Source organism: Thermothelomyces heterothallicus, assembly GCF_042370625.1.
Source record: "Thermothelomyces heterothallicus CBS 202.75 unplaced genomic scaffold P884_scaffold_17, whole genome shotgun sequence".
Lineage (NCBI taxonomy): Eukaryota > Fungi > Ascomycota > Sordariomycetes > Sordariales > Chaetomiaceae > Thermothelomyces > Thermothelomyces heterothallicus.
This window is the reverse complement of record NW_027192578.1, coordinates 314000-331439: the sequence shown is the minus strand read 5'-3', so window position 1 is coordinate 331439 and position 17440 is coordinate 314000. Positions and strand designations below refer to the sequence as shown.

Sequence of the window (17440 nt, the reverse complement as noted above, 5' to 3'; positions counted from 1 at the left end):
TTGAGAGACCCAGGTCGTCGCGGAGAGCGATTGACTATCGCGAGCAACGCTGAGGATAAGCAGCACGATGCAGAACACGGCCGCTACCCGTACCCAACGCCACGGCTGCCGCGATGCGCGCAACATGGTGACTCGGTTCTCATGGGGAAGGAACGCGAGCGAACCTTGAGCGTTGTTCCCATGTGTTCCGTTACACAAACAAGTTAACTGCGAGCCCCTTGTCGCGAATGGTGAGACTTGCCCGTCTGATTCAAATCGGCTTGGCAAGAGCGGCACAGGAGCGCACTGTCAGCCTGTCAGGAGAGTGATAGTTACCTTCCCTATTGGGCTTACGCGCAGCACATCGTTCCATGGCTCAGAACCGCGGGAAGGTGTGGGTGAAGTGCAAGCAAGACCCACGGATTGAGTTTCCACCGGCGGCTTCGAGCATTCACGTCCACATACTACATCCGTACAAGCACTTGAACTCAAATGACCTAGAGTTGAGATGGTTCTTCAATATACCCGGCTTTTGAAACCCTAACCCCGTCCGTTCCGCGATATGGTGACGAGGCCGATTAGAGTCGCGGGGTACGAGCGAGAACCCCACTATGGCAGGAGTAACCCCCCCCCCCGGCGCTATTCATAAACTCGCCGAGTGTCAAACTCGGGTGAATCCGAATCAACAGAGGTTCTCATATACCTCAGCGAACGACGTAAAAGACTGATAGTCCTTAGACCTTTCATCCATTTTCAGCCTCCAGGGCCACTGCGTTCTGCTCACTTGACAAACCCGACCATCCAGGGATCCTAAAGGCCGAGGTCGCTCATTGCCATCTACACTCATCTCACCGGGTTTCCGAGTTTAGCTGAACAGGCATCACAATGTTCACCGGAATAGTCGAAGAAATAGGCAGTAAGCGCGTCACAACCCAATTCCCCCTCCTCACATTCTTCTCCCGGGCTACGAGACTAAAACTTGATGCCGCCCCGGACAAGCCGTCGCCGAGCTCAACCCCTCCGACTCCACGGGGGGCACCTCGCTGACCATTACCCTCCCGCCGACCTCCCCTTTGCTGTCCGACGCCCACCTGGGCGACTCGATCGCCGTCAACGGCGTCTGCCTGACCGTGACGTCCTTCACCCCGTCTCCGACGCCGTCCTTCACGGTCGGCATCGCCCCGGAGACGCTGCGGCTGACCAACCTGGGCTCGCTGGCCGCCGGCTCGCGCGTCAACCTCGAGCGGGCCGTGCGCGCCGACACCCGCATGGGCGGGCACTTTGTCCAGGGCCACGTCGACACGACGGCCACCATCCTGTCGCGCGCCCCGGACGGCAACGCCGTCACCCTGCGCCTCGCCCCCGCCAACCGGGACGTGCTGCGGTACGTCGTCTACAAGGGCTTCGTCGCCCTCGACGGCGCCAGCCTGACCATCACCAAGGTCGACGACGAGGCCGGCTGGTGGGAGGTCATGCTCATCGCCTACACCCAGGAGCGCATCGTGACGGCCGCCAAGCAGGTCGGCGACACGGTCAACGTCGAGGTCGACATGACGGCCAAGTATGTCGAGAAGAGCTTGAAGGGGTATCTGGAAGGGCTCAAGGAGGGAGATGGCGGTCTGTTGAAGAAGGTCCTCGAGGGAATCAAGGGGAGTTCGGCTTGACGGAAGGTAGGATAGGAAGGGAAGGGAAGGGGGGGAGGTGGGGGAGACTAAAAAAAAAAAAAAAAAAAAAAATATTACGCAATAGAAGGGAATTGAAGGAGGGCGTGTGTTGTGAGTGCGCAATGGTACTGGCATTTGGCTGTTATGATTGGGTATCTAGATAACCGTGTGTTACCAAATCTCTTACGAGGAAAAGTACATGTTCAATACATCATGCCTCGCCCCATACCTCTGCCAGCTTCTGGCTCACGGACTTGGTGATCTTCTTCCGCCCGACAAGATGCCCTAGCCTATTGGCAACAAGGTCCATCTTGCGCCTCTTTCCCTCCTCGCCCGGGCCACAATGCTCAAAGGCCTTGACAAAGTCGTAGGGCGTCTTCCAGACTTTCTGGATTTCGATCGCCCTCTCTCCGGTCACGCCCTTGGTGCACATCAGCATCTTCAGAAACAGGTCCCGCAGTGCCATGTTCTGCGACTTGGAAGCGAGCGAAGCAAACGCCGGATAGCTGATGTGATGGCTGGCCGATGGTCGTGTCTCGCGGAGGTGCTTCACCAGAGGCAGGTAGTTCTTGGTAGTCAGGACGCTCGTAGGTATCACGTACAGCGTCTTGGCCTCGTACACTGACTTGAGCATCTTGGTCATAGACGCCAGATACCGGATTGTGTCGTCCATTTTCTGCGTCCGCTTCAGGAAGTAGCCGTCAACCACCTGCATCGACGCCATGGCCGATTGAACCGCCTCCTCGTACTTCTGGAAGTGCGTCGCGTCCACCCTGATCTCCTCCACGAGGTAGATGACGTTCTTCACTCCCGACCGCCGGAGCCGGAACTTCTGCTCGTGGAAACGGCCGTCTTTGAGCGAGCCGACGAGGTCATCTAGCCTCTTTCGCTCGACAATCCAATCGAGCACCACCTCGTCCCCTTCTGCGCCCATACGGGCCAGCCAGCCCGGCTGTTTGCACCGCGCGACCCACAGAGCGTCTCCCAGCTCCAGCGAGCGCACAATAGGCTTTACCCCTCGCTTTGCTAGCTCCTCCTGCATGTAGTCTCGGTCTGTTTTAGCTCTGATCTCCCGGTTGTCCAGGAGCAGTTCCACGGTGAAGGTGCCGGGGGCTAGCCTGATTGGAGTGAAATTCGGCAGCGCCGCATCCCCAGTTACGATGGCCCCATCAGCTACTACATTCTTGAAATCCAAGTCCCCCGGTGGTTGAGGAGACGCGCCGTCCTCGTCGTCCTCCCCATCATCGTCGATGGTAATAGGCTCAGGGAGCGTTGACGGAGCCATCGAAGGCAGCGCATTTGGTCTGCTGGACCCGGAAGCTGCGGCGGATAGACTTGAAGTGGTAGTAGCGGTGGCGGTGGGAACAGCGGTTTCCCGTATCCTCTTGGCCACCTCCCACCCTTCATCCGTCAGGGCATACCGCTTCAAAGGCCGGCCTCGCTCGTAGACCAGCTCCTTCTGTAACAGCGTCTTCATCGAATTCCATGCCGTGTAGAACTTGCCAGGATCGCTCGGTGCCGTAAACGAGGAGTCGCAGTACGGCTGAGCCTCGTGTATTAGCTCGGCCTTGGGCATCCCTACGACCTCCTGGCCTGGCTTTGAGAGTGCAAGGATGAGTGCATACGCCCCGGAGCGGTAGGCTGGCACGTATGGCTTGGCCTTCTTCGCCTTTTTTGCCGGCCGCTCGGACTCTTCTTCAGCGCCATTTTGGACAGCTACAGGTCTGCCGGCTCGCTTCTTGGAGTTTGGATGAGGAGGCATGGGCAAGCCATTTTCCTCGCAGTGTGCCCTCAGCTTCTCGGTAAGACGCTCGCACAGTTTCGGTCCGAAGCCCTTCAGTTGTTGAAGAGACGCGGGGTGCTCAAAAGCGATGGGACAAGCTTTGAGCGAATCGTAGGCGTGCTTGTAGGTGGTGACACCCTTGGAGTTGCGCTCTTTGGCCGTTTCCCACCATTCTTTGACCCACTCCAAAAACAATGGGTTGGCACACGTGTTCTGAGACATTTCGATGAGCAGTAACTCGAAGCAAGTGGAAGGAAAAGGAAGCTAAAAAAGAGCAAAAGGAAAAGAAGGGGAAAAAGGAAGCAAACGGGGCAAGTTAAACAAACAAACGAGCGTATGAAGCCCGGCAATAGAGCAAAAAATTGGAGGTGAGAACAGCAAGGTTCACTCTAGCAAGTTAGCCGGGCTGAGAATTTCAGGCTTCCATATGCTGATGCATCGTCCCACCGTTGAGTTGTTGCTGCTGCTGCTGCTGCTAATGCGGATGCGAGATGCAGGTGGCTATGGGATGGGAGCGAGTCGCGGTTCCCAGAGCGACGCGTTTCAGTGTTCAGTGCCATCAATTCTGCCAAGCCCCTTCCATACATGGTCAGCAAGGTGCTTGCAAGTACGATGCGCCTTTCCTAATTAGGCTAGCACCATCGTCCCCACATGCCAGGTCCCTGCTATGTTGTGTTACTACAGTACTGGGCCGTTAGGCGGTACCTAACGGTGCACACCTAACCCCCGCTTCAACAGCTCAGCGCGGGGCAGCGGCGCTTTAGAGGGCCTCCACCGCCCGAGTCTGACCTCTAATAAATCAACAGACCGTCTCGTATCCCACCGTAGCTTCCAGATCTTTCTCCTCTCCATCGCTCTGCCGCTTAAACAGCTGGGGCACCAAACTGAGCCAACACCTGCCGGGTATTGCGTCATCCTCACTCGCTCTGGTCTTCCATTTCTTCACTGAGATCACCTCTCGATCCCCCCCTTGGAATACCTCGGTTCAACCCCGAGCCAACACAACACCGCCCTTCGAGATGGAGAACCATGACAAGGAAATCCTCGAGGCTTCGGCCAAGCACCCGATCGTGCCCCTCGAGAAGGGCAAATTCTACACCTACGGCACCGCCGGCTTCCGCATGAAGGCAGACCTTCTCGAGGGCATCTCGTACCGCGTCGGTCTCCTTGCGTCGCTTCGGAGCCGGAAGCTCAACGGGCAGGCCATAGGCGTCATGATCACCGCCAGCCACAACCCGGCCGCCGACAACGGCGTCAAGATCGTCGACCCCCTAGGCGATATGCTCGAGCAGGATTGGGAGCGCTACGCCACCGCCCTGGTCAACGCCCCAAGCGACGAACAGCTCGTCCAGGTATACAACAGGCTGGCCACGGATCTCAAGATCGATCTGAAGAGTCCTGCCAAGGTCATCTACGGCCGCGACACTAGACCTTCGGGCCACAAGCTGGTCACGGCCCTCGCTGACGGTCTCGAAGCCACCAAGGCCGAGTCCGTCGACTACAAGATCCTCACCACCCCCCAACTGCACTACCTCGTGCGGGCAACCAACAGCGAGGGCACGCCTTTGTCGTACGGGAAGGTCAGCGAGGTCGGATATTATGAGAAACTAGCCGAGGCTTTCGTCCGCGCCCTGAAGGGCAGGAAGATCAACGGGACGCTACAGGTGGACTGCGCCAACGGTGTTGGCGGGCCCAAGCTGACCGAGCTCCTCAAATACATCCCCAAAGACAAGGTCAATTTTGACGTCAAGGTCGTCAACGACGATGTCCTTCGTCCCGAGGTTCTCAACTTTGAAGTACGTACCCCCGCTTTTTTTACTTATAATTTTCGGTCTTGCTAACCCGTCGCTCAGTGCGGTGCCGATTTCGTCAAGACGAAGCAAAGAGCTCCGCCCACCCCCAAGCCCCAGCCGGGCCTCAGGTCCTGCTCCCTGGATGGTGACGCCGACAGGTTGATCTATTACTGGGTGGACCCCGAGAGCGGCTTCGTCATGCTGGACGGCGACCGCATCTCCTCTCTTGCCGCCTCCTTCATTGGCGACCTTGTCGAGAGTGCCGGCCTGAAGGACGACCTGCGCATCGGCGTCGTGCAGACCGCCTACGCCAACGGCGCCAGCACCAACTACATCACCCAGCACCTGAGGTTACCCGTGATCTGCACTCCGACTGGCGTGAAGCATCTCCACCATGTGGCTCAGGGATTTGACATTGGGGTCTACTTCGAAGCCAATGGCCACGGCACCGTCCTCTTCTCCCCAGACGCCCTCAACGCCTTCAAGAAGAAGGAGCCTCAATCGCCCGCCCAGAAAGACGCACTCGACACGCTGGCTGCTCTGGGAGACCTCATCAACCAGACGGTTGGCGACGCCATCTCGGACATGCTCTTGGTCGAGGTGATCCTCGCGCACAAGAGCTGGTCGCTCCGTGACTGGGCCATGACCTACATTGACCTCCCCAACCGCCTGGTGCGGGTCGAGGTGGGCAATAAGGATCTGTTCCAGACGACCGATGCCGAGCGACGTCTGCTGCATCCGGAGGGCGCCCAGGACGAGATAGACCAGGCAGTCAAGAAGTACAAGGACGCGCGCGCCTTTGCCCGAGCCAGCGGCACCGAGAACGCTTGCCGCGTCTATGCCGAGGCGGCCACCCGTTCCGAGGCCAACGAGCTTGCCGAGCGCGTCGCTAGGATCATTGAGCGCTACGGGGCCCTTTAGGGTCGGGACCGAGCCGTTTCGTCTTCGGACCTGGAGCCTTCCACCCTCTCGGCTCTCCATCTCGACACCAACGGCAATGATAAGGAGAGGAACAGCATCATGGACGGCCCTGACCGCAACCGCAACCGCAACCGCAACCGCAGCGTCTCGTTGCTCTCCGAGCAGCAGCCCCAGTCACAGTACGCGCACTCGCGGCTTGATCCATTCGGCAGGTATAGCACGACGGAAACCTTTGTGTTCGAGATGGAAGAGGATATCCAGGAGAGGAAGAGGTTGCGTATTCCAGTTCCGAAGTATGATGCTTTCAGCAGCAGGGAGCCGTCACCTGATCCCAGTCTGGTGCCGTCGAAGTCGTATCTGGAGACCTGGCGTTCACGACCAAAAATGGAAACGCTGGAACCGAATGAGACGGAGGAGAATGGGAATGGGGAGAGGGAGAGCAGCGAAGAAAAGCAGAATATCGCGGTTAAGAAAATTATGGATGATACATTGGGCAATGTTACCGAAGATGTCCAGGGGGCCAATAACCGGGACGAAACTATCACTTCCCAGAACTCGCCGGCAGACAAGACCAGGGATTGAAAAGTTGAACAGGCAGATGCAGTCAGGGAAAAAGAATAGCGCTTGATTTTTTTCTTTTCCTTTTACTTCCTTTTTTTGTGCGTTTCTGCTCATGACCTTGGTTTCTCCTGGCACTCTCTCTGCTCCGTTCTTGTCAGCGGTTCTAAGTAAAACGGGCTGGTATAGGAGAGTGCGGTATGGTGCGACAACACGATGAAGAAGAGGATGATGATGATTATGACGATGATGCACATGACCATGATGACCAGTTAGTCTCCGCAGATAGCGAAATAAGGCAAAAAGTTCACGATATTGGGGCAGCAAGCAAGACGATGGTAGTTCGTTGAGGACTCGAAAGAGGGCGTCACTCGCACAAAATTCGGTGGCAAGGAGTGATACCATCAACCAGGATTGCAGCAGAAGAAAGATTGAAACAAACGAGATCCCTCTAATATATTCGCCCACTTTTACGGGTATCCCTATCCATCAAGACACTCATTCATAATCATGAGCCACGCTTGTTCGGGTGTCAGTTTTGCTTTTCTCTCACTCTCCTCCACTCCTCGCTGCCACCGCTTCTCGCAAAGGAGATATAAACCCAACAGCAAAAAAAAAAAAAAAAGAAAAAAAAAAAAGCCAGTTTGAACCTTCTCTAGTCGTGGCGATCCGGTCCACATGGCGAATGCCAAGATGAGCTTCCGGAAGTCATCGAGCCATCCCTCCACGGCCCTCTTTAGCCACTCTATCTCGTCCGGCACGTCGCCCTTCCAAGGCTGCGACTAGCACATCTTGTACAGACAGGTCCCGCTGGCCTGGCGGTTGGGGTCCTCGGTCGCGAGGTTATACTCAATCTTGATGTCGAGGTCGCGCTTGTTCTTCTCGTTGGGGCGGTTGTGCAGAGAGCACTCAATCTTCTCGCCCTGCTGCACCGTGAGCACGTCCTTGAGGTAGAAGACGGTCTGCTTCCAGTGCGTGTACTTGGTGTGCGGGCCGGTCGAGAAGCGGATCGGCTTGTGGCAGGCCGTGAACTCGATGTCGAACCACGCCACGAGCGCGTGGATAAAGTCGTCGCGGCGCGCTGTCAGGTCAAAGGGGCAGCTGAACGAGAGGTCGGACGGTTTGACTTTGTAAAGGTCAAGGGTGAGGATGGGGGTTGGGTCGGTTACGACGGCTTTCAGCTCGACCGTGTCGACGAGGGGTTCCGAGAGCGCGGTTTCTTTGAGCGGGGAGTAATCGAAGCCATAGACATTATCCCAGACTGCGGGGTGTGGTTAGCATCGGTAAGTGCGGTGAACTGGGCCAAGGAAGCGAAAAAAAAAAAAAAAAAAAACGTACAGCCGATCTTCTCCTCCTTGTAGTCGCCGTCCTCAATACCAGCGACGAAGATGGTAGCCTTGTCAGGGAAGATTAGGCCGTCCTTAGCCAGGTACTTGTCGCGGGCGTACAGGACCGTGTCCAACATGCTCTCGTACAGAAGGAAGTACCCCATCCACTCGGAGATGATGATGTCGACTTCTGGGTAGGGCATCTTGATCTCCTCCATCTTGCCCTGGATCAGCGTGATCTTGTCGGACAGGCCGTTGACTTTTACGATCTCGCGCGCCTTGAAGATGATGGTCGACATATCCACGCCAATGACGTGCTTCGCGCCGGCCTTGGCCGCAAACCTGAGAGTTGTTCCATCAGCGACTGCTTGTGTAGTCTCTGTGGCCAGGGAGAGGGAGGACATACATGGAGAGAATGCCGGTACCGCAGCCCACATCCAGCACGACCTTGTCCTTGAAGATATGCTTGTTTTGTAAAATCGCGTTCATGTAGGACCTTGTCCGAACCTCATCTTTCTACAAAAGGCACAGCAAGCACGTCAGTTGAGTTTCGTCCCGAGCTTGAGGGATGAGGAATGGACGGGAAGCGAGAAATACACACCAACATTTCCTCATGGATGCCTTATCGCGGGGTTGCAAAGGTTAGCCAAAGGAGAGATTGTGCGGGGCAGCGAAAATAAATGCTCGGCTCACCATGGTGGTTGTAGCTGGAGCGAAACAGTTAGCATTGGTGCGCGACCGTGAATCTACCGCGAATCTGTGAGCAACCGAGTCAAGACTTGCCTGTTGAAGTAGTGCTGCTCCGCGTGGTCCAGAGACTTGAGCTGCCTCTCGGCAACCTCAATGTCCATGCTATCATCACCAGCCATTCTGATCTCCAGTAAAGCGTAGAATAGTGAAATTATCGGCGTGTAAAAGATATGACCGAATCGGCGTGTATTTCAGCCAAAAAAATAAAAAGAAGCAGGACCGAGAGGGGAAAAAAAAGTTGATGGTATGGGCAAGGCCGACGAGTCTGGACTCGAGTTTGTCTTTTGCGCAGAGAATTTGGGTGGAAATCCCAGGGCGTTCCGCGAGTCGAATGTGGGGAATGTTGCCCCGCAGTGCCTTCGCTGTAAAATCGTGTTTACTTGTGGACACTAAGTTCAAGCAAGCCGCTAATGCAGAAAGGGACCAGAAGGTTAAGTCCATGCTCACCTAGGTACGGATAAAGAGATCTATCATATCAGATACGCGCGGTGGCAAGGGCCAAGTTGCCCCTTCAGTTTCAATTCAGTTTTTTTTTTTTTTCTTTTCTTCTTTCCTTTTCTTTCCTTCCCCGCCTTCCTTTCCTTTCCACATTTTGTATTTTCTTTTTTTTTTTTACAATTGCCTCTGAAAGAAGGCTTTATCACGGAATTTTATCACTTGAGATGATCAGCCAGGCACAGATCTGATAAACGGAACGAACCCCACTAATGCAAGAGCCATCACAGAGCAAACCTTCTTGGCCCGCTTGATGTCGTCACGTCCGCCTGCGGAGGAAGTGTCTGTTTGTGTAAACTCTATCTGCACAGCCTGGTGGTCCCCATTTCCTGTATTCCCAAAACACCCCAACAGCACAAATTCCCTTGGGCGGAGCTGCCCCCCTTAACATCCGAACGCCCGATAATGCATGTAGAAAACCTCGAAACCAAGCCAAAACGGTTCCAGCTCCCTTTTCAAGCCATGCCCGCCATCTGCAATAACCGTGTGCCCACTTTTAGGTTGGCATACTCGTAGGCCTTAGACTCCGGTGGAAACGTGCCATTAGCGGCCCACAGGTCGATTAAGGCCTGCATTGGCTCAAGCTCCTGAGGCTTGAGCAAGTCCAGCGTCGTGGCAGTCAAGATGAAGTGACTGAAGCAGCTGTTGAGCTGCTTTTCCAGGTTGAGATGATAGAAGGGCTCCACGAAGTGAGCCCAGTAAAGATGGGCGTAGACTCGAAACATCTGTAGGAAGATGGTCTTGCAGATGCCGGCGAACTCCTTGGGGAACCCGCTGCGCTTGCCTATCCACTCGTCCGGATTGTTGAGAAGAGCACTATTGGCGATATTGGGATTGTGGGAGAAAGAGACGCTGGCGGGGTCGGTCGGGAAGATGTTGGTGTCATCCACTTTGCTCGAGATCCACCGCTGCATCAGCACTATGTAATCGATAGCTGGCAGCTCGACGCGTTCGTAACGGTCACCCGTCTTGTTAAGCCACGTGTACGAGTGGTTTCTGCACCTGGGGTCAGCATCTAGGCCACGCCGCGAGAGGGAGAGCACCTTACGGTCCGGCAGACATCCGGGGGCACGTAGTAGCATTGCAGATACTCTTCCCGTTGGCCTCCTTGGCATACACAACATGGACAAAATTCCAAAGGTTGCGATAATGCTCAACAACTACCGTCAACAGTTAACCATAGTTCCTGGCGAGGAAGGAGGAGGAAATACCTTGGTGTGCCATCCATTCGCCCTGCTCGACCGTCTTGGGTCTGCTGCTGAGAGTCATGAAGTTACCCTTGACGATATGCTTCGCATAGACGGGGTTGAGCCAAATGGGCAAGGGCTGTGGGAGGCGATAGGGCCTCAACACCTCGTCGCCCGTGGTCCCTGGGCCAGGGGTCAGAGGCAGCGAAGGCGACGCTGGCATTTGAGATGCCTTAGCTGACAAGTTGCTTGATGACTTGCTCCTCTGTGAGAGGCCCCTGGGCGGGTTGAGGTGGCCATCGTCCGAGGAAGGTGATACAGGGCTCTTCGTGCTGCCCTTGCTCGTGGCTCCCCTCAACCGGGCATTGCTAGTAAATACGGTTAGCAACTTCGCTGCTCAAAGTTCACCGCAGGCTCGTGTAGTGGGAAGATGTGCCGTCGCAAGACCTAGGCCTGTCCCACTGTCTCATCCCGCGAACCTCATGTGAAACCCGAGAGGACCACGGGATAGGTTTCGGCAGCGATAACCTCTTCGTAAACGACCTCTACCTCTTAGGGAAAAAGAAGGAAGCAAGCACCGGCGATGATCATGATAGGCAATGTAAACACTTACATTCCAGAAAACAGGTTGGACATTGCAATTGACGGTCTCGTGGAGGCCAGAACTCTGGACGTCGGCGGAAAATATCACACCTCCTTTGCGAGAGAACGGGAAGAAGAGAGCGTCGGGAGCTAGCTGGTCGGCTACCGGGCGGATGGAGGATAGAAGTCGGTACGCGCACGATTGAAGTCCGAGCTTTGCGGTAACGACGATGTTCACGTCGAGCAATCAAATTGAATCGACCGGTCGGTTCAATTTGTCGCGCAGAACTCTTGCCGCCAGCATTTGTGGCGTCGTCGATAGTAAGGGGAAGGAGCCTGGCACAGTAAAACGCACCCAAGAACCAATCAGTGCCAAGCAATTAGGGGGGGTTGATCCCGTTCTTGGCAGTTTTTGGAGCACACGTGACTGCGTGTGAAGTTGGCGGGAACACTGCCCCGCATTCGGCCGGCCAGTGCGAAAGAAACGCGTTTTGCCAAGAGATCTAGTTAGTTTAACAACCCGAGTCGTATCCGTTACCTCGGGCAGTAACTACTACGTATACATAGTAGGCCGAGACCTGCCGCTCAGACAACCGGAGCAGGAGGAGATGCTTTTAACATGTGGAATCGTGCCTCGCATCGCCAAACTGCCCTTAGCTCAGATACTCTTTTCGACCCCCAACGTTTCGGACTCCAAAAACAGATGAAGTCGCCGTCGCCTGATGAGAAGGTTGCATTCTTTGATCAGCTTGAAGCTCTCGACTATGTGAGCGATGGGAACGATGAGATGGATGAAAAGGAACGAAACCACCGGGATAAGTGCCGCGCCTTCTTCGGCTCGCGAAAGAAGGCTGGAGCAGCGGCGAAGGGAATGCCTCCGACATATCCACGTCGGACGGCCTCAATGCCTACTCCAGCTGCAACAACGCGGGCCAGCCGGATTATTGAAGCTACCCCGGCCGCTCGAAGACCTGGTATCAGAAATGCCGCCATGGTCGAGCCGCTTCCCACAGACACAACAACGGTGGTTGAAGAGACACCGGTCCCAGACACTGCTCGTCCTCCACTGCCTGCAACTCTTAGGAGGAGCACAACTTTTCCGACGCCTTCTTCACCGGCAGTTGACCAATCCCCTTCGGCAAGCACAGCGCTGCGGAAGCGGAAACGACAGCCATCAACGAAGTCGGTGCCCGAAGCGGCCCAGATCTTCCAGGGTCTCACTTTCTTCTACGTCCCAAACAACGACATTGCCCCTGCACGGAAGTTACGCATCGGAAAGGCACAGGAGCATGGGGCTCAATGGGTCCGTAGCTTGACCAACGCGAGTCACGTTGTTGTGGACAAGCACTTGGAATACAAGGACATTGAAAGTTTACTTGGCTCTCACGCTCGGGGTTCCCTGGTCATTGTCAACGAGGAGTATCCCATTGATTGCATCTCTTTCCGCACGCTTCTCAATCCAGACCAGAGCCGCTACAGGGTCACGGGCTTCCCTGGGGTGAAGCACAAGATCGATTCTGGCCAGGCCGTGCCCGAAACTTCTCAGAGTTCTGATCATTCATTGCGGGTCAAAGCACCTCGAGAATCAATCAGGCAAAGCTCTAGGCACTCCTCGTCAGATATCGAACAACCGTCTCTTCCCGGATGCGCTCGAGATACGCAGCCAGATATGGCGAACAAAACTTCCCCTGCCATCGCTGGTAGCACATCCGAGGCTCACATCCCCCAGGCCAGTCTCTCACATCATCAGAGCTGCAACCCCACGCCCAAGGCTCCTTCTCCACCTCCCCCAGGGACAACCAGTACCAAGGACGAGCTGTCGGAGTGTATCGAACTCCTTCAGCAGTACAAAGATCTTCCCTTAGACGCCGAGGAGGACGATCTCCAGTCGGTCAAGGATGCTGAGGAGGCATCGGACTCCGAAATCGAGGTGGGGTCAGCGGACGAACGAGCCCGCAAAAGGACGGCCAGAGCCCGCCGTACCGCAACAAAGGAGATACCTTTCGAGGAGCGCTTCGCCTGCAATCGCGGGGGGACTAAAGACAGGTCCGCCGACGCCCGAAACCCCAATGCCCATACCATCGAGATCCTCCAAAGGATGTGCGACTACTACGCACGCGTCAACGACACCTGGCGGACCCTGGCCTACCGCAAAGCCATCGCCACTCTCCGGCGGCAACCCACGCGCATCACGACCGAAGATGAGGCCTTTCGTCTTCCAAACATTGGCCGGCGCCTCGCCGCCAAGATTGAAGAGATCGCCTGCACCAACAGGCTGCGCCGACTCGAGTACGCCAACGACGAGCCCCTCGACCGCATTCTCGAGCTCTTCCTCAACGTATACGACGTCGGCCTCAGCCGCGCAAACAAGTGGATCGCCCAGGGCTACCGGACACTCGACGACCTCCGCCTCAAGGCCGACCTGACCCCGAACCAGCGGATCGGCGTCGACCACTACGACGACCTCAATTCGCGGATCCCCCGCGCCGAGGTCGCCGCCCTCTTCGCCTACGTCCGCCGCGAGGCAGCCGTGCTCGACCCGCGCGTCGAGCTGCTCGTCGGCGGCAGCTACCGGCGCGGCGCCGAGAGCTCGGGCGACGTCGACATCATCGTCACCCGCAAGGGGACCAGCTCGTCGGCCGAGCTGGTGCCGTTCCTGGAGGAGCTGATCGCGGTGCTGACGCGCAAGGGGTTCCTGGTCGCGACGCTCGCCGCGCTGCATGCGCAGCGCCCGGGAAAGGACGGGCCGGGGAGCAAATGGCACGGCTGTTGCGTGCTGCCACGGGAAGAGGGCCAACCTAGCGCTGGCGGCGGCGGCGGCGGCGGTAGTGGCGGTGAGGCCACCACGGAACAGAGGCGGCAGGTGTGGCGCCGGATCGATTTCCTGCTGGTTCCCGAGTCCGAATACGGCGCGGCGCTCATCTACTTCACCGGGAACGACATCTTCAACCGTAGCATGCGGTTGCTTGCGTCCAAGAAGGGCATGAGGCTGAACCAGAGGGGGTTGTACAAGGAGGTGATGCGCGGCAAGAACAGGCGGAAGGTAACCGAGGGCGAGTTGCTGGAGGGGAGGGACGAGAAGCGCATCTTTGAGTTGCTGGGAGTGAAGTGGAGAGAGCCTTGGGAGCGGTGGTGCTGAGCTTGCAGAGGATCTGCGAGGGCCATGTTAGATAATAGATACCCAGTTATGAGTGAGTGGTAACGATGAATGACCTCTTGTGTCTAGAGAGAATGAGGGCAGTCACATAATTATTCCCCGTTTCAGCGTGTTGTGAAACCCCCGCAACTTCTCGCGCCATCACACGATAGAGGAAAAGAGGGCGGAAGATTCCTGATGATTCTCAGTTGTATTAAGATGAAAAAATAAACGACGAATTAGCCTTCAACTCCCGTGTCCCGTGTCCCGTATCCCAATCATATTTATGTATCCCTCTTTTGTATGCGATGCAACCCCCGAAGCCGTGACGGTCATGCGAACCAGTCGTAAGGTCATCAAGCCCCAGCGAAGCTGCAAGGCATAAAAAGAATCATTTCTATGTATGTACAACCGTAAAGCAGCCACACAGTGGCGGTTGTTGTTTTTTGTTTGAGTGTCGTGGGACGAGTCGCAGACTCTCCAACATCGTTGTTGTTGTTATTGTTGATCCGGCAACTTATAACTTTATAAAAATTTCGAAACAAAATAAAACTTGTGGAAAAAAAAAGGTAGAAACGAAGAAGAAAAAAAGAGGTAACAAGCGATCAAGGTTCCAAAAAAAAAGAAAAAGAAAAAGAAAAAGAAAAAAAAATATTGCTTCAGCAGGCGCCGTACTTGACGCCCCTCTTGCCGACCTCCTTGCGGCTGACGGGGCACTCGGGCAGGACCCAGCCGCGGGCCCGCTTGGCCTCGCGCTTCTCGGCCACCTGGGGCTGGGGCATCCAGGCGTCGCGGGGCAGGGCCTTGCGGCGGGTGCCGTCGGCGGGGGCGCCGATCTCGGCCTTCCAGTGGGCGTGGCCCGGCATGGGCTCGTCGCCGGCGAGCGTGCAGAGCCCCCAGAGGGCGAGGCAGGCGGTCATCTCGGCCTCGTCGGGGCGGAGGGGGCCGCCGTCGTGGACGTCGAGGACGTCGAGGTCGTCGGAGGAGGAGGCGGCGGCGGCCAGCCGGACGCAGCCGACCTCGAGGAAGCCAAAGTGCGGGGTGGGCTCGGTGCCGTTGCGGACGAGGACGAGCTCGATCTCGGTCAGGATGAAGCCGTAGCGGCAGCCGTGCTCGCGCATGGCGTGGTGCAGGTGGGCGAGGCCGCGCAGGTACTCGACGCGCTTGACGTTGCCCTCGGCGCGCATGCCCGTGTTGAAGCGGTCGAAGCTCTTGACGAGGCCGACGACGCGCGCGGTCGGCTTGCCGCCGAAGATGGCGGCGGCCGACGAGGACTCGCCCGCCGCGTTGGCCACGAACATGCAGTCGGTGGCCATGCCCAGGTTCTGGTAGGCGGCCGTCTTGTTGGGCGGGACCGAGAGCCTGAGGGGCCGCTGGGAGCAGAGGGCCAGCGCCGCGTTGAGCTTGGGCAGGTAGTGGGCCGCGTAGATGGAGTGCAGGGCCGCCTCGGTCTCCGGGTGGCGCTGGGTGGCGACGGGCGCGGGCAGGATGGCCGAGGGGATCGGGGCCGACAGGCAGGCGGCGGCGCCGGGCATGGAGAGGATGGAGGCGGCGGTGAAGTCGGTCCAGGGGCGGACCTGCCGGACGTCCCACCAGAAGTGCTTAGTGTGCGGATCCCGGAGGGGGAAGGAGAGGGTGCGGACGAGCGACGGGGCCGGGTTGGGCGCCGTGAGGTACGAGTAGAGGGTAGTGGGCGGGGCCGGGGCCGGGGCCGGGGCCACGGCCGGGGTGATGGGTGCGGGGGGGGCCAGGGGCGAGGGCGAGGCCGGCTGCGGCACGAACTGCTGGTAGAGGAACGACGGCTCGGGCTGCGGGAGGGCCTGCGGCTGGGGCGGAGGAGTCGGGGTGCTGCTGGCGCGGGCCGGGATGTAGGCGGCGGCGGGGGCGGCGGCGGCGGGGGCGACCGGCATCTGGAAGGACGGGAAGTAGTTTTCGACGGCGACGTTGTCGAGGCTGCATGACGACGCCCGCCTCGAGTGCATGGCCGGCGTCGACGACACCGACGACTCGCGAGTGAAGCTGACGGGAGAGCAGAGCAGAGGGGCCGGGTTGCTGTCGTCGGGGGCGAAGGAGAGCGCCGAGGAGAACGAGATAGTCTCGGGGTTGGTGAGGCTGCGAGTGTGCGTGGAACGGTAGGCGCTCTTGTTGCTGTTGCTGTTGCTGTTGCTGTTGCTGTTGCTGTTGCTGTTGTTGTTGTTGCTGCTGCTGCCGGGGAGGGCGGGCGCCGGAGAGGTCCTAGCCCGTTTGGTGGGCCGGGGAGCGACGGCCGGGGGGATCATGGCCTGGTCCTGGCTACGGATCTTGGGCAGGAGAAGGGGCCCGTGAGTCCGGATGGGAGAGCGAGCCGGGGTGGTCCGCGCGGTGCTGGGAGCCGTGACCGAGTCGGCCGGGGACGACTCGAACGAGTACACGGAAGCCTGCGAGCTGGAGCGCGAGTGGCCGGCCTGGTATGGGACCTCGAGCAGGGACGGGTCAAAGGTGAAGCTCGGCGGGGTGGCCGGTCCGCATGATGGGAAGGTGAAGTCAAAGGTAACGTCCGCTGCCAGACTGAGAGTTGGACTGCTCGTCAGCATCCCCGATGAACCCCCCCCCGTAACCATAGGTGAGAGGTGAGAGAACAGAGAAGGGCAACTTACGTGGACATGCTGGGCGATCGGTCAAGGTGTGTGTGTCGTCTCGAACACACACAGCAGATTATAGAATTAGTGTGCGAGAGAGCTCCGCGAGGAGGCAAAAGTGGAGGCCGGCTCCGTTTGGTGTAAGTGAAGGGTGGGCAAAGAGGAAGAAGAGAGGGAAGGGAGAAGGAAACGACGAGGTGGTTCGAAAATATCGACCAAGCCTCTCTCTCTCTCTCGAGACAAGTCCGGGAATCTAGGGGGGGTGAGAAGATGGATGTCTGAGGATGGACAAACAAGAGCGACGAGAAAAGGGGGGGAGGGGGAAGAGAGGTTGTACTTATCCTCAGAGGCAGATCACGGCCGGAACCATAGGCCACAGATGGCCGCCGCGGTGCGGGCCAGGATGCATGTCCCGACTCGCGGTGCCGGCTACTGGACGCGGCGGTCTGGAGACGGTTCGTGGCATGTCGCTCGTGTCAAGGTGGTATGGACCGTAGTCGTGTGTACCTTGTGTAGTACCGTAGCATGCGTCCGGTGGATCCATGGAGATACCCCCCCCCCCGGGCGGTCAAGGCCCAAAAAAAAAAAAAAAAAAAGGAAAAAGAAAAAAAGTGGGTCCTCTCTGGGAAAACAGAACTTAATCAAG

General features: G+C 57.5%; 8 protein-coding genes across 8 annotated transcripts; 4 read left to right on the top strand and 4 right to left on the bottom strand.

Moving 5' to 3' along the window:
* Positions 1-864: 864 nt before the first annotated feature.
* On the top strand, positions 865-1592 carry P884DRAFT_170728 (uncharacterized protein; the record flags this gene model as incomplete). Its single annotated transcript, XM_069437305.1, has 2 exons — positions 865-895; positions 979-1592. Coding segments are annotated over 2 exons (645 nt in total), but the record flags the coding sequence as incomplete, so codon positions are not given.
* A 200-nt stretch (positions 1593-1792) lies between these two features.
* P884DRAFT_261429 (uncharacterized protein) lies at positions 1793-3906 on the bottom strand. Its single transcript, XM_069441554.1, has one exon. It carries the CDS (start codon positions 3646-3648, stop codon positions 1855-1857), a length of 1794 nt encoding a protein of 597 aa, XP_069296144.1. The 5' UTR covers positions 3649-3906; the 3' UTR covers positions 1793-1854.
* A 539-nt stretch (positions 3907-4445) lies between these two features.
* Positions 4446-6140, top strand: P884DRAFT_204398 (N-acetylglucosamine-phosphate mutase-like protein; the record flags this gene model as incomplete). Its single annotated transcript, XM_069438574.1, has 2 exons — positions 4446-5222; positions 5280-6140. 2 exons carry the CDS (start codon positions 4446-4448, stop codon positions 6138-6140), a joined length of 1638 nt encoding a protein of 545 aa, XP_069296143.1.
* A 99-nt stretch (positions 6141-6239) lies between these two features.
* Positions 6240-6722, top strand: P884DRAFT_301036 (uncharacterized protein; the record flags this gene model as incomplete). Its single annotated transcript, XM_069444825.1, has 1 exon — positions 6240-6722. The coding sequence occupies one exon, from the start codon at positions 6240-6242 to the stop codon at positions 6720-6722; it is 483 nt and encodes a 160-aa protein (XP_069296142.1).
* Positions 6723-7480: 758 nt separating this feature from the next.
* P884DRAFT_278781 (S-adenosyl-L-methionine-dependent methyltransferase) lies at positions 7481-8895 on the bottom strand (the record flags this gene model as incomplete). The annotated part of the gene is made up of 6 exons (XM_069443228.1): positions 7481-7959; positions 8037-8368; positions 8433-8542; positions 8628-8647; positions 8720-8733; positions 8810-8895. 6 exons carry the CDS (start codon positions 8893-8895, stop codon positions 7481-7483), a joined length of 1041 nt encoding a protein of 346 aa, XP_069296141.1.
* A 524-nt stretch (positions 8896-9419) lies between these two features.
* On the bottom strand, positions 9420-11347 carry P884DRAFT_261426 (Mob1/phocein). The gene is made up of 4 exons (XM_069441553.1): positions 11072-11347; positions 10483-10826; positions 10320-10431; positions 9420-10267 (listed from the first exon to the last, which is right to left on the bottom strand). The coding sequence occupies exons 1-4, from the start codon at positions 11092-11094 to the stop codon at positions 9727-9729; spliced, it is 1020 nt and encodes a 339-aa protein (XP_069296140.1). The 5' UTR covers positions 11095-11347; the 3' UTR covers positions 9420-9726.
* Positions 11348-11743: 396 nt separating this feature from the next.
* On the top strand, positions 11744-14179 carry P884DRAFT_204435 (uncharacterized protein; the record flags this gene model as incomplete). Its single annotated transcript, XM_069438579.1, has 2 exons — positions 11744-13813; positions 13904-14179. 2 exons carry the CDS (start codon positions 11744-11746, stop codon positions 14177-14179), a joined length of 2346 nt encoding a protein of 781 aa, XP_069296139.1.
* Positions 14180-14520: 341 nt separating this feature from the next.
* Positions 14521-16944, bottom strand: P884DRAFT_39485 (uncharacterized protein). Its single transcript, XM_069445868.1, has 2 exons — positions 16813-16944; positions 14521-16723 (listed from the first exon to the last, which is right to left on the bottom strand). Exons 1-2 carry the CDS (start codon positions 16818-16820, stop codon positions 14836-14838), a joined length of 1896 nt encoding a protein of 631 aa, XP_069296138.1. The 5' UTR covers positions 16821-16944; the 3' UTR covers positions 14521-14835.
* Between the last annotated feature and the right edge of the window lie 496 nt (positions 16945-17440).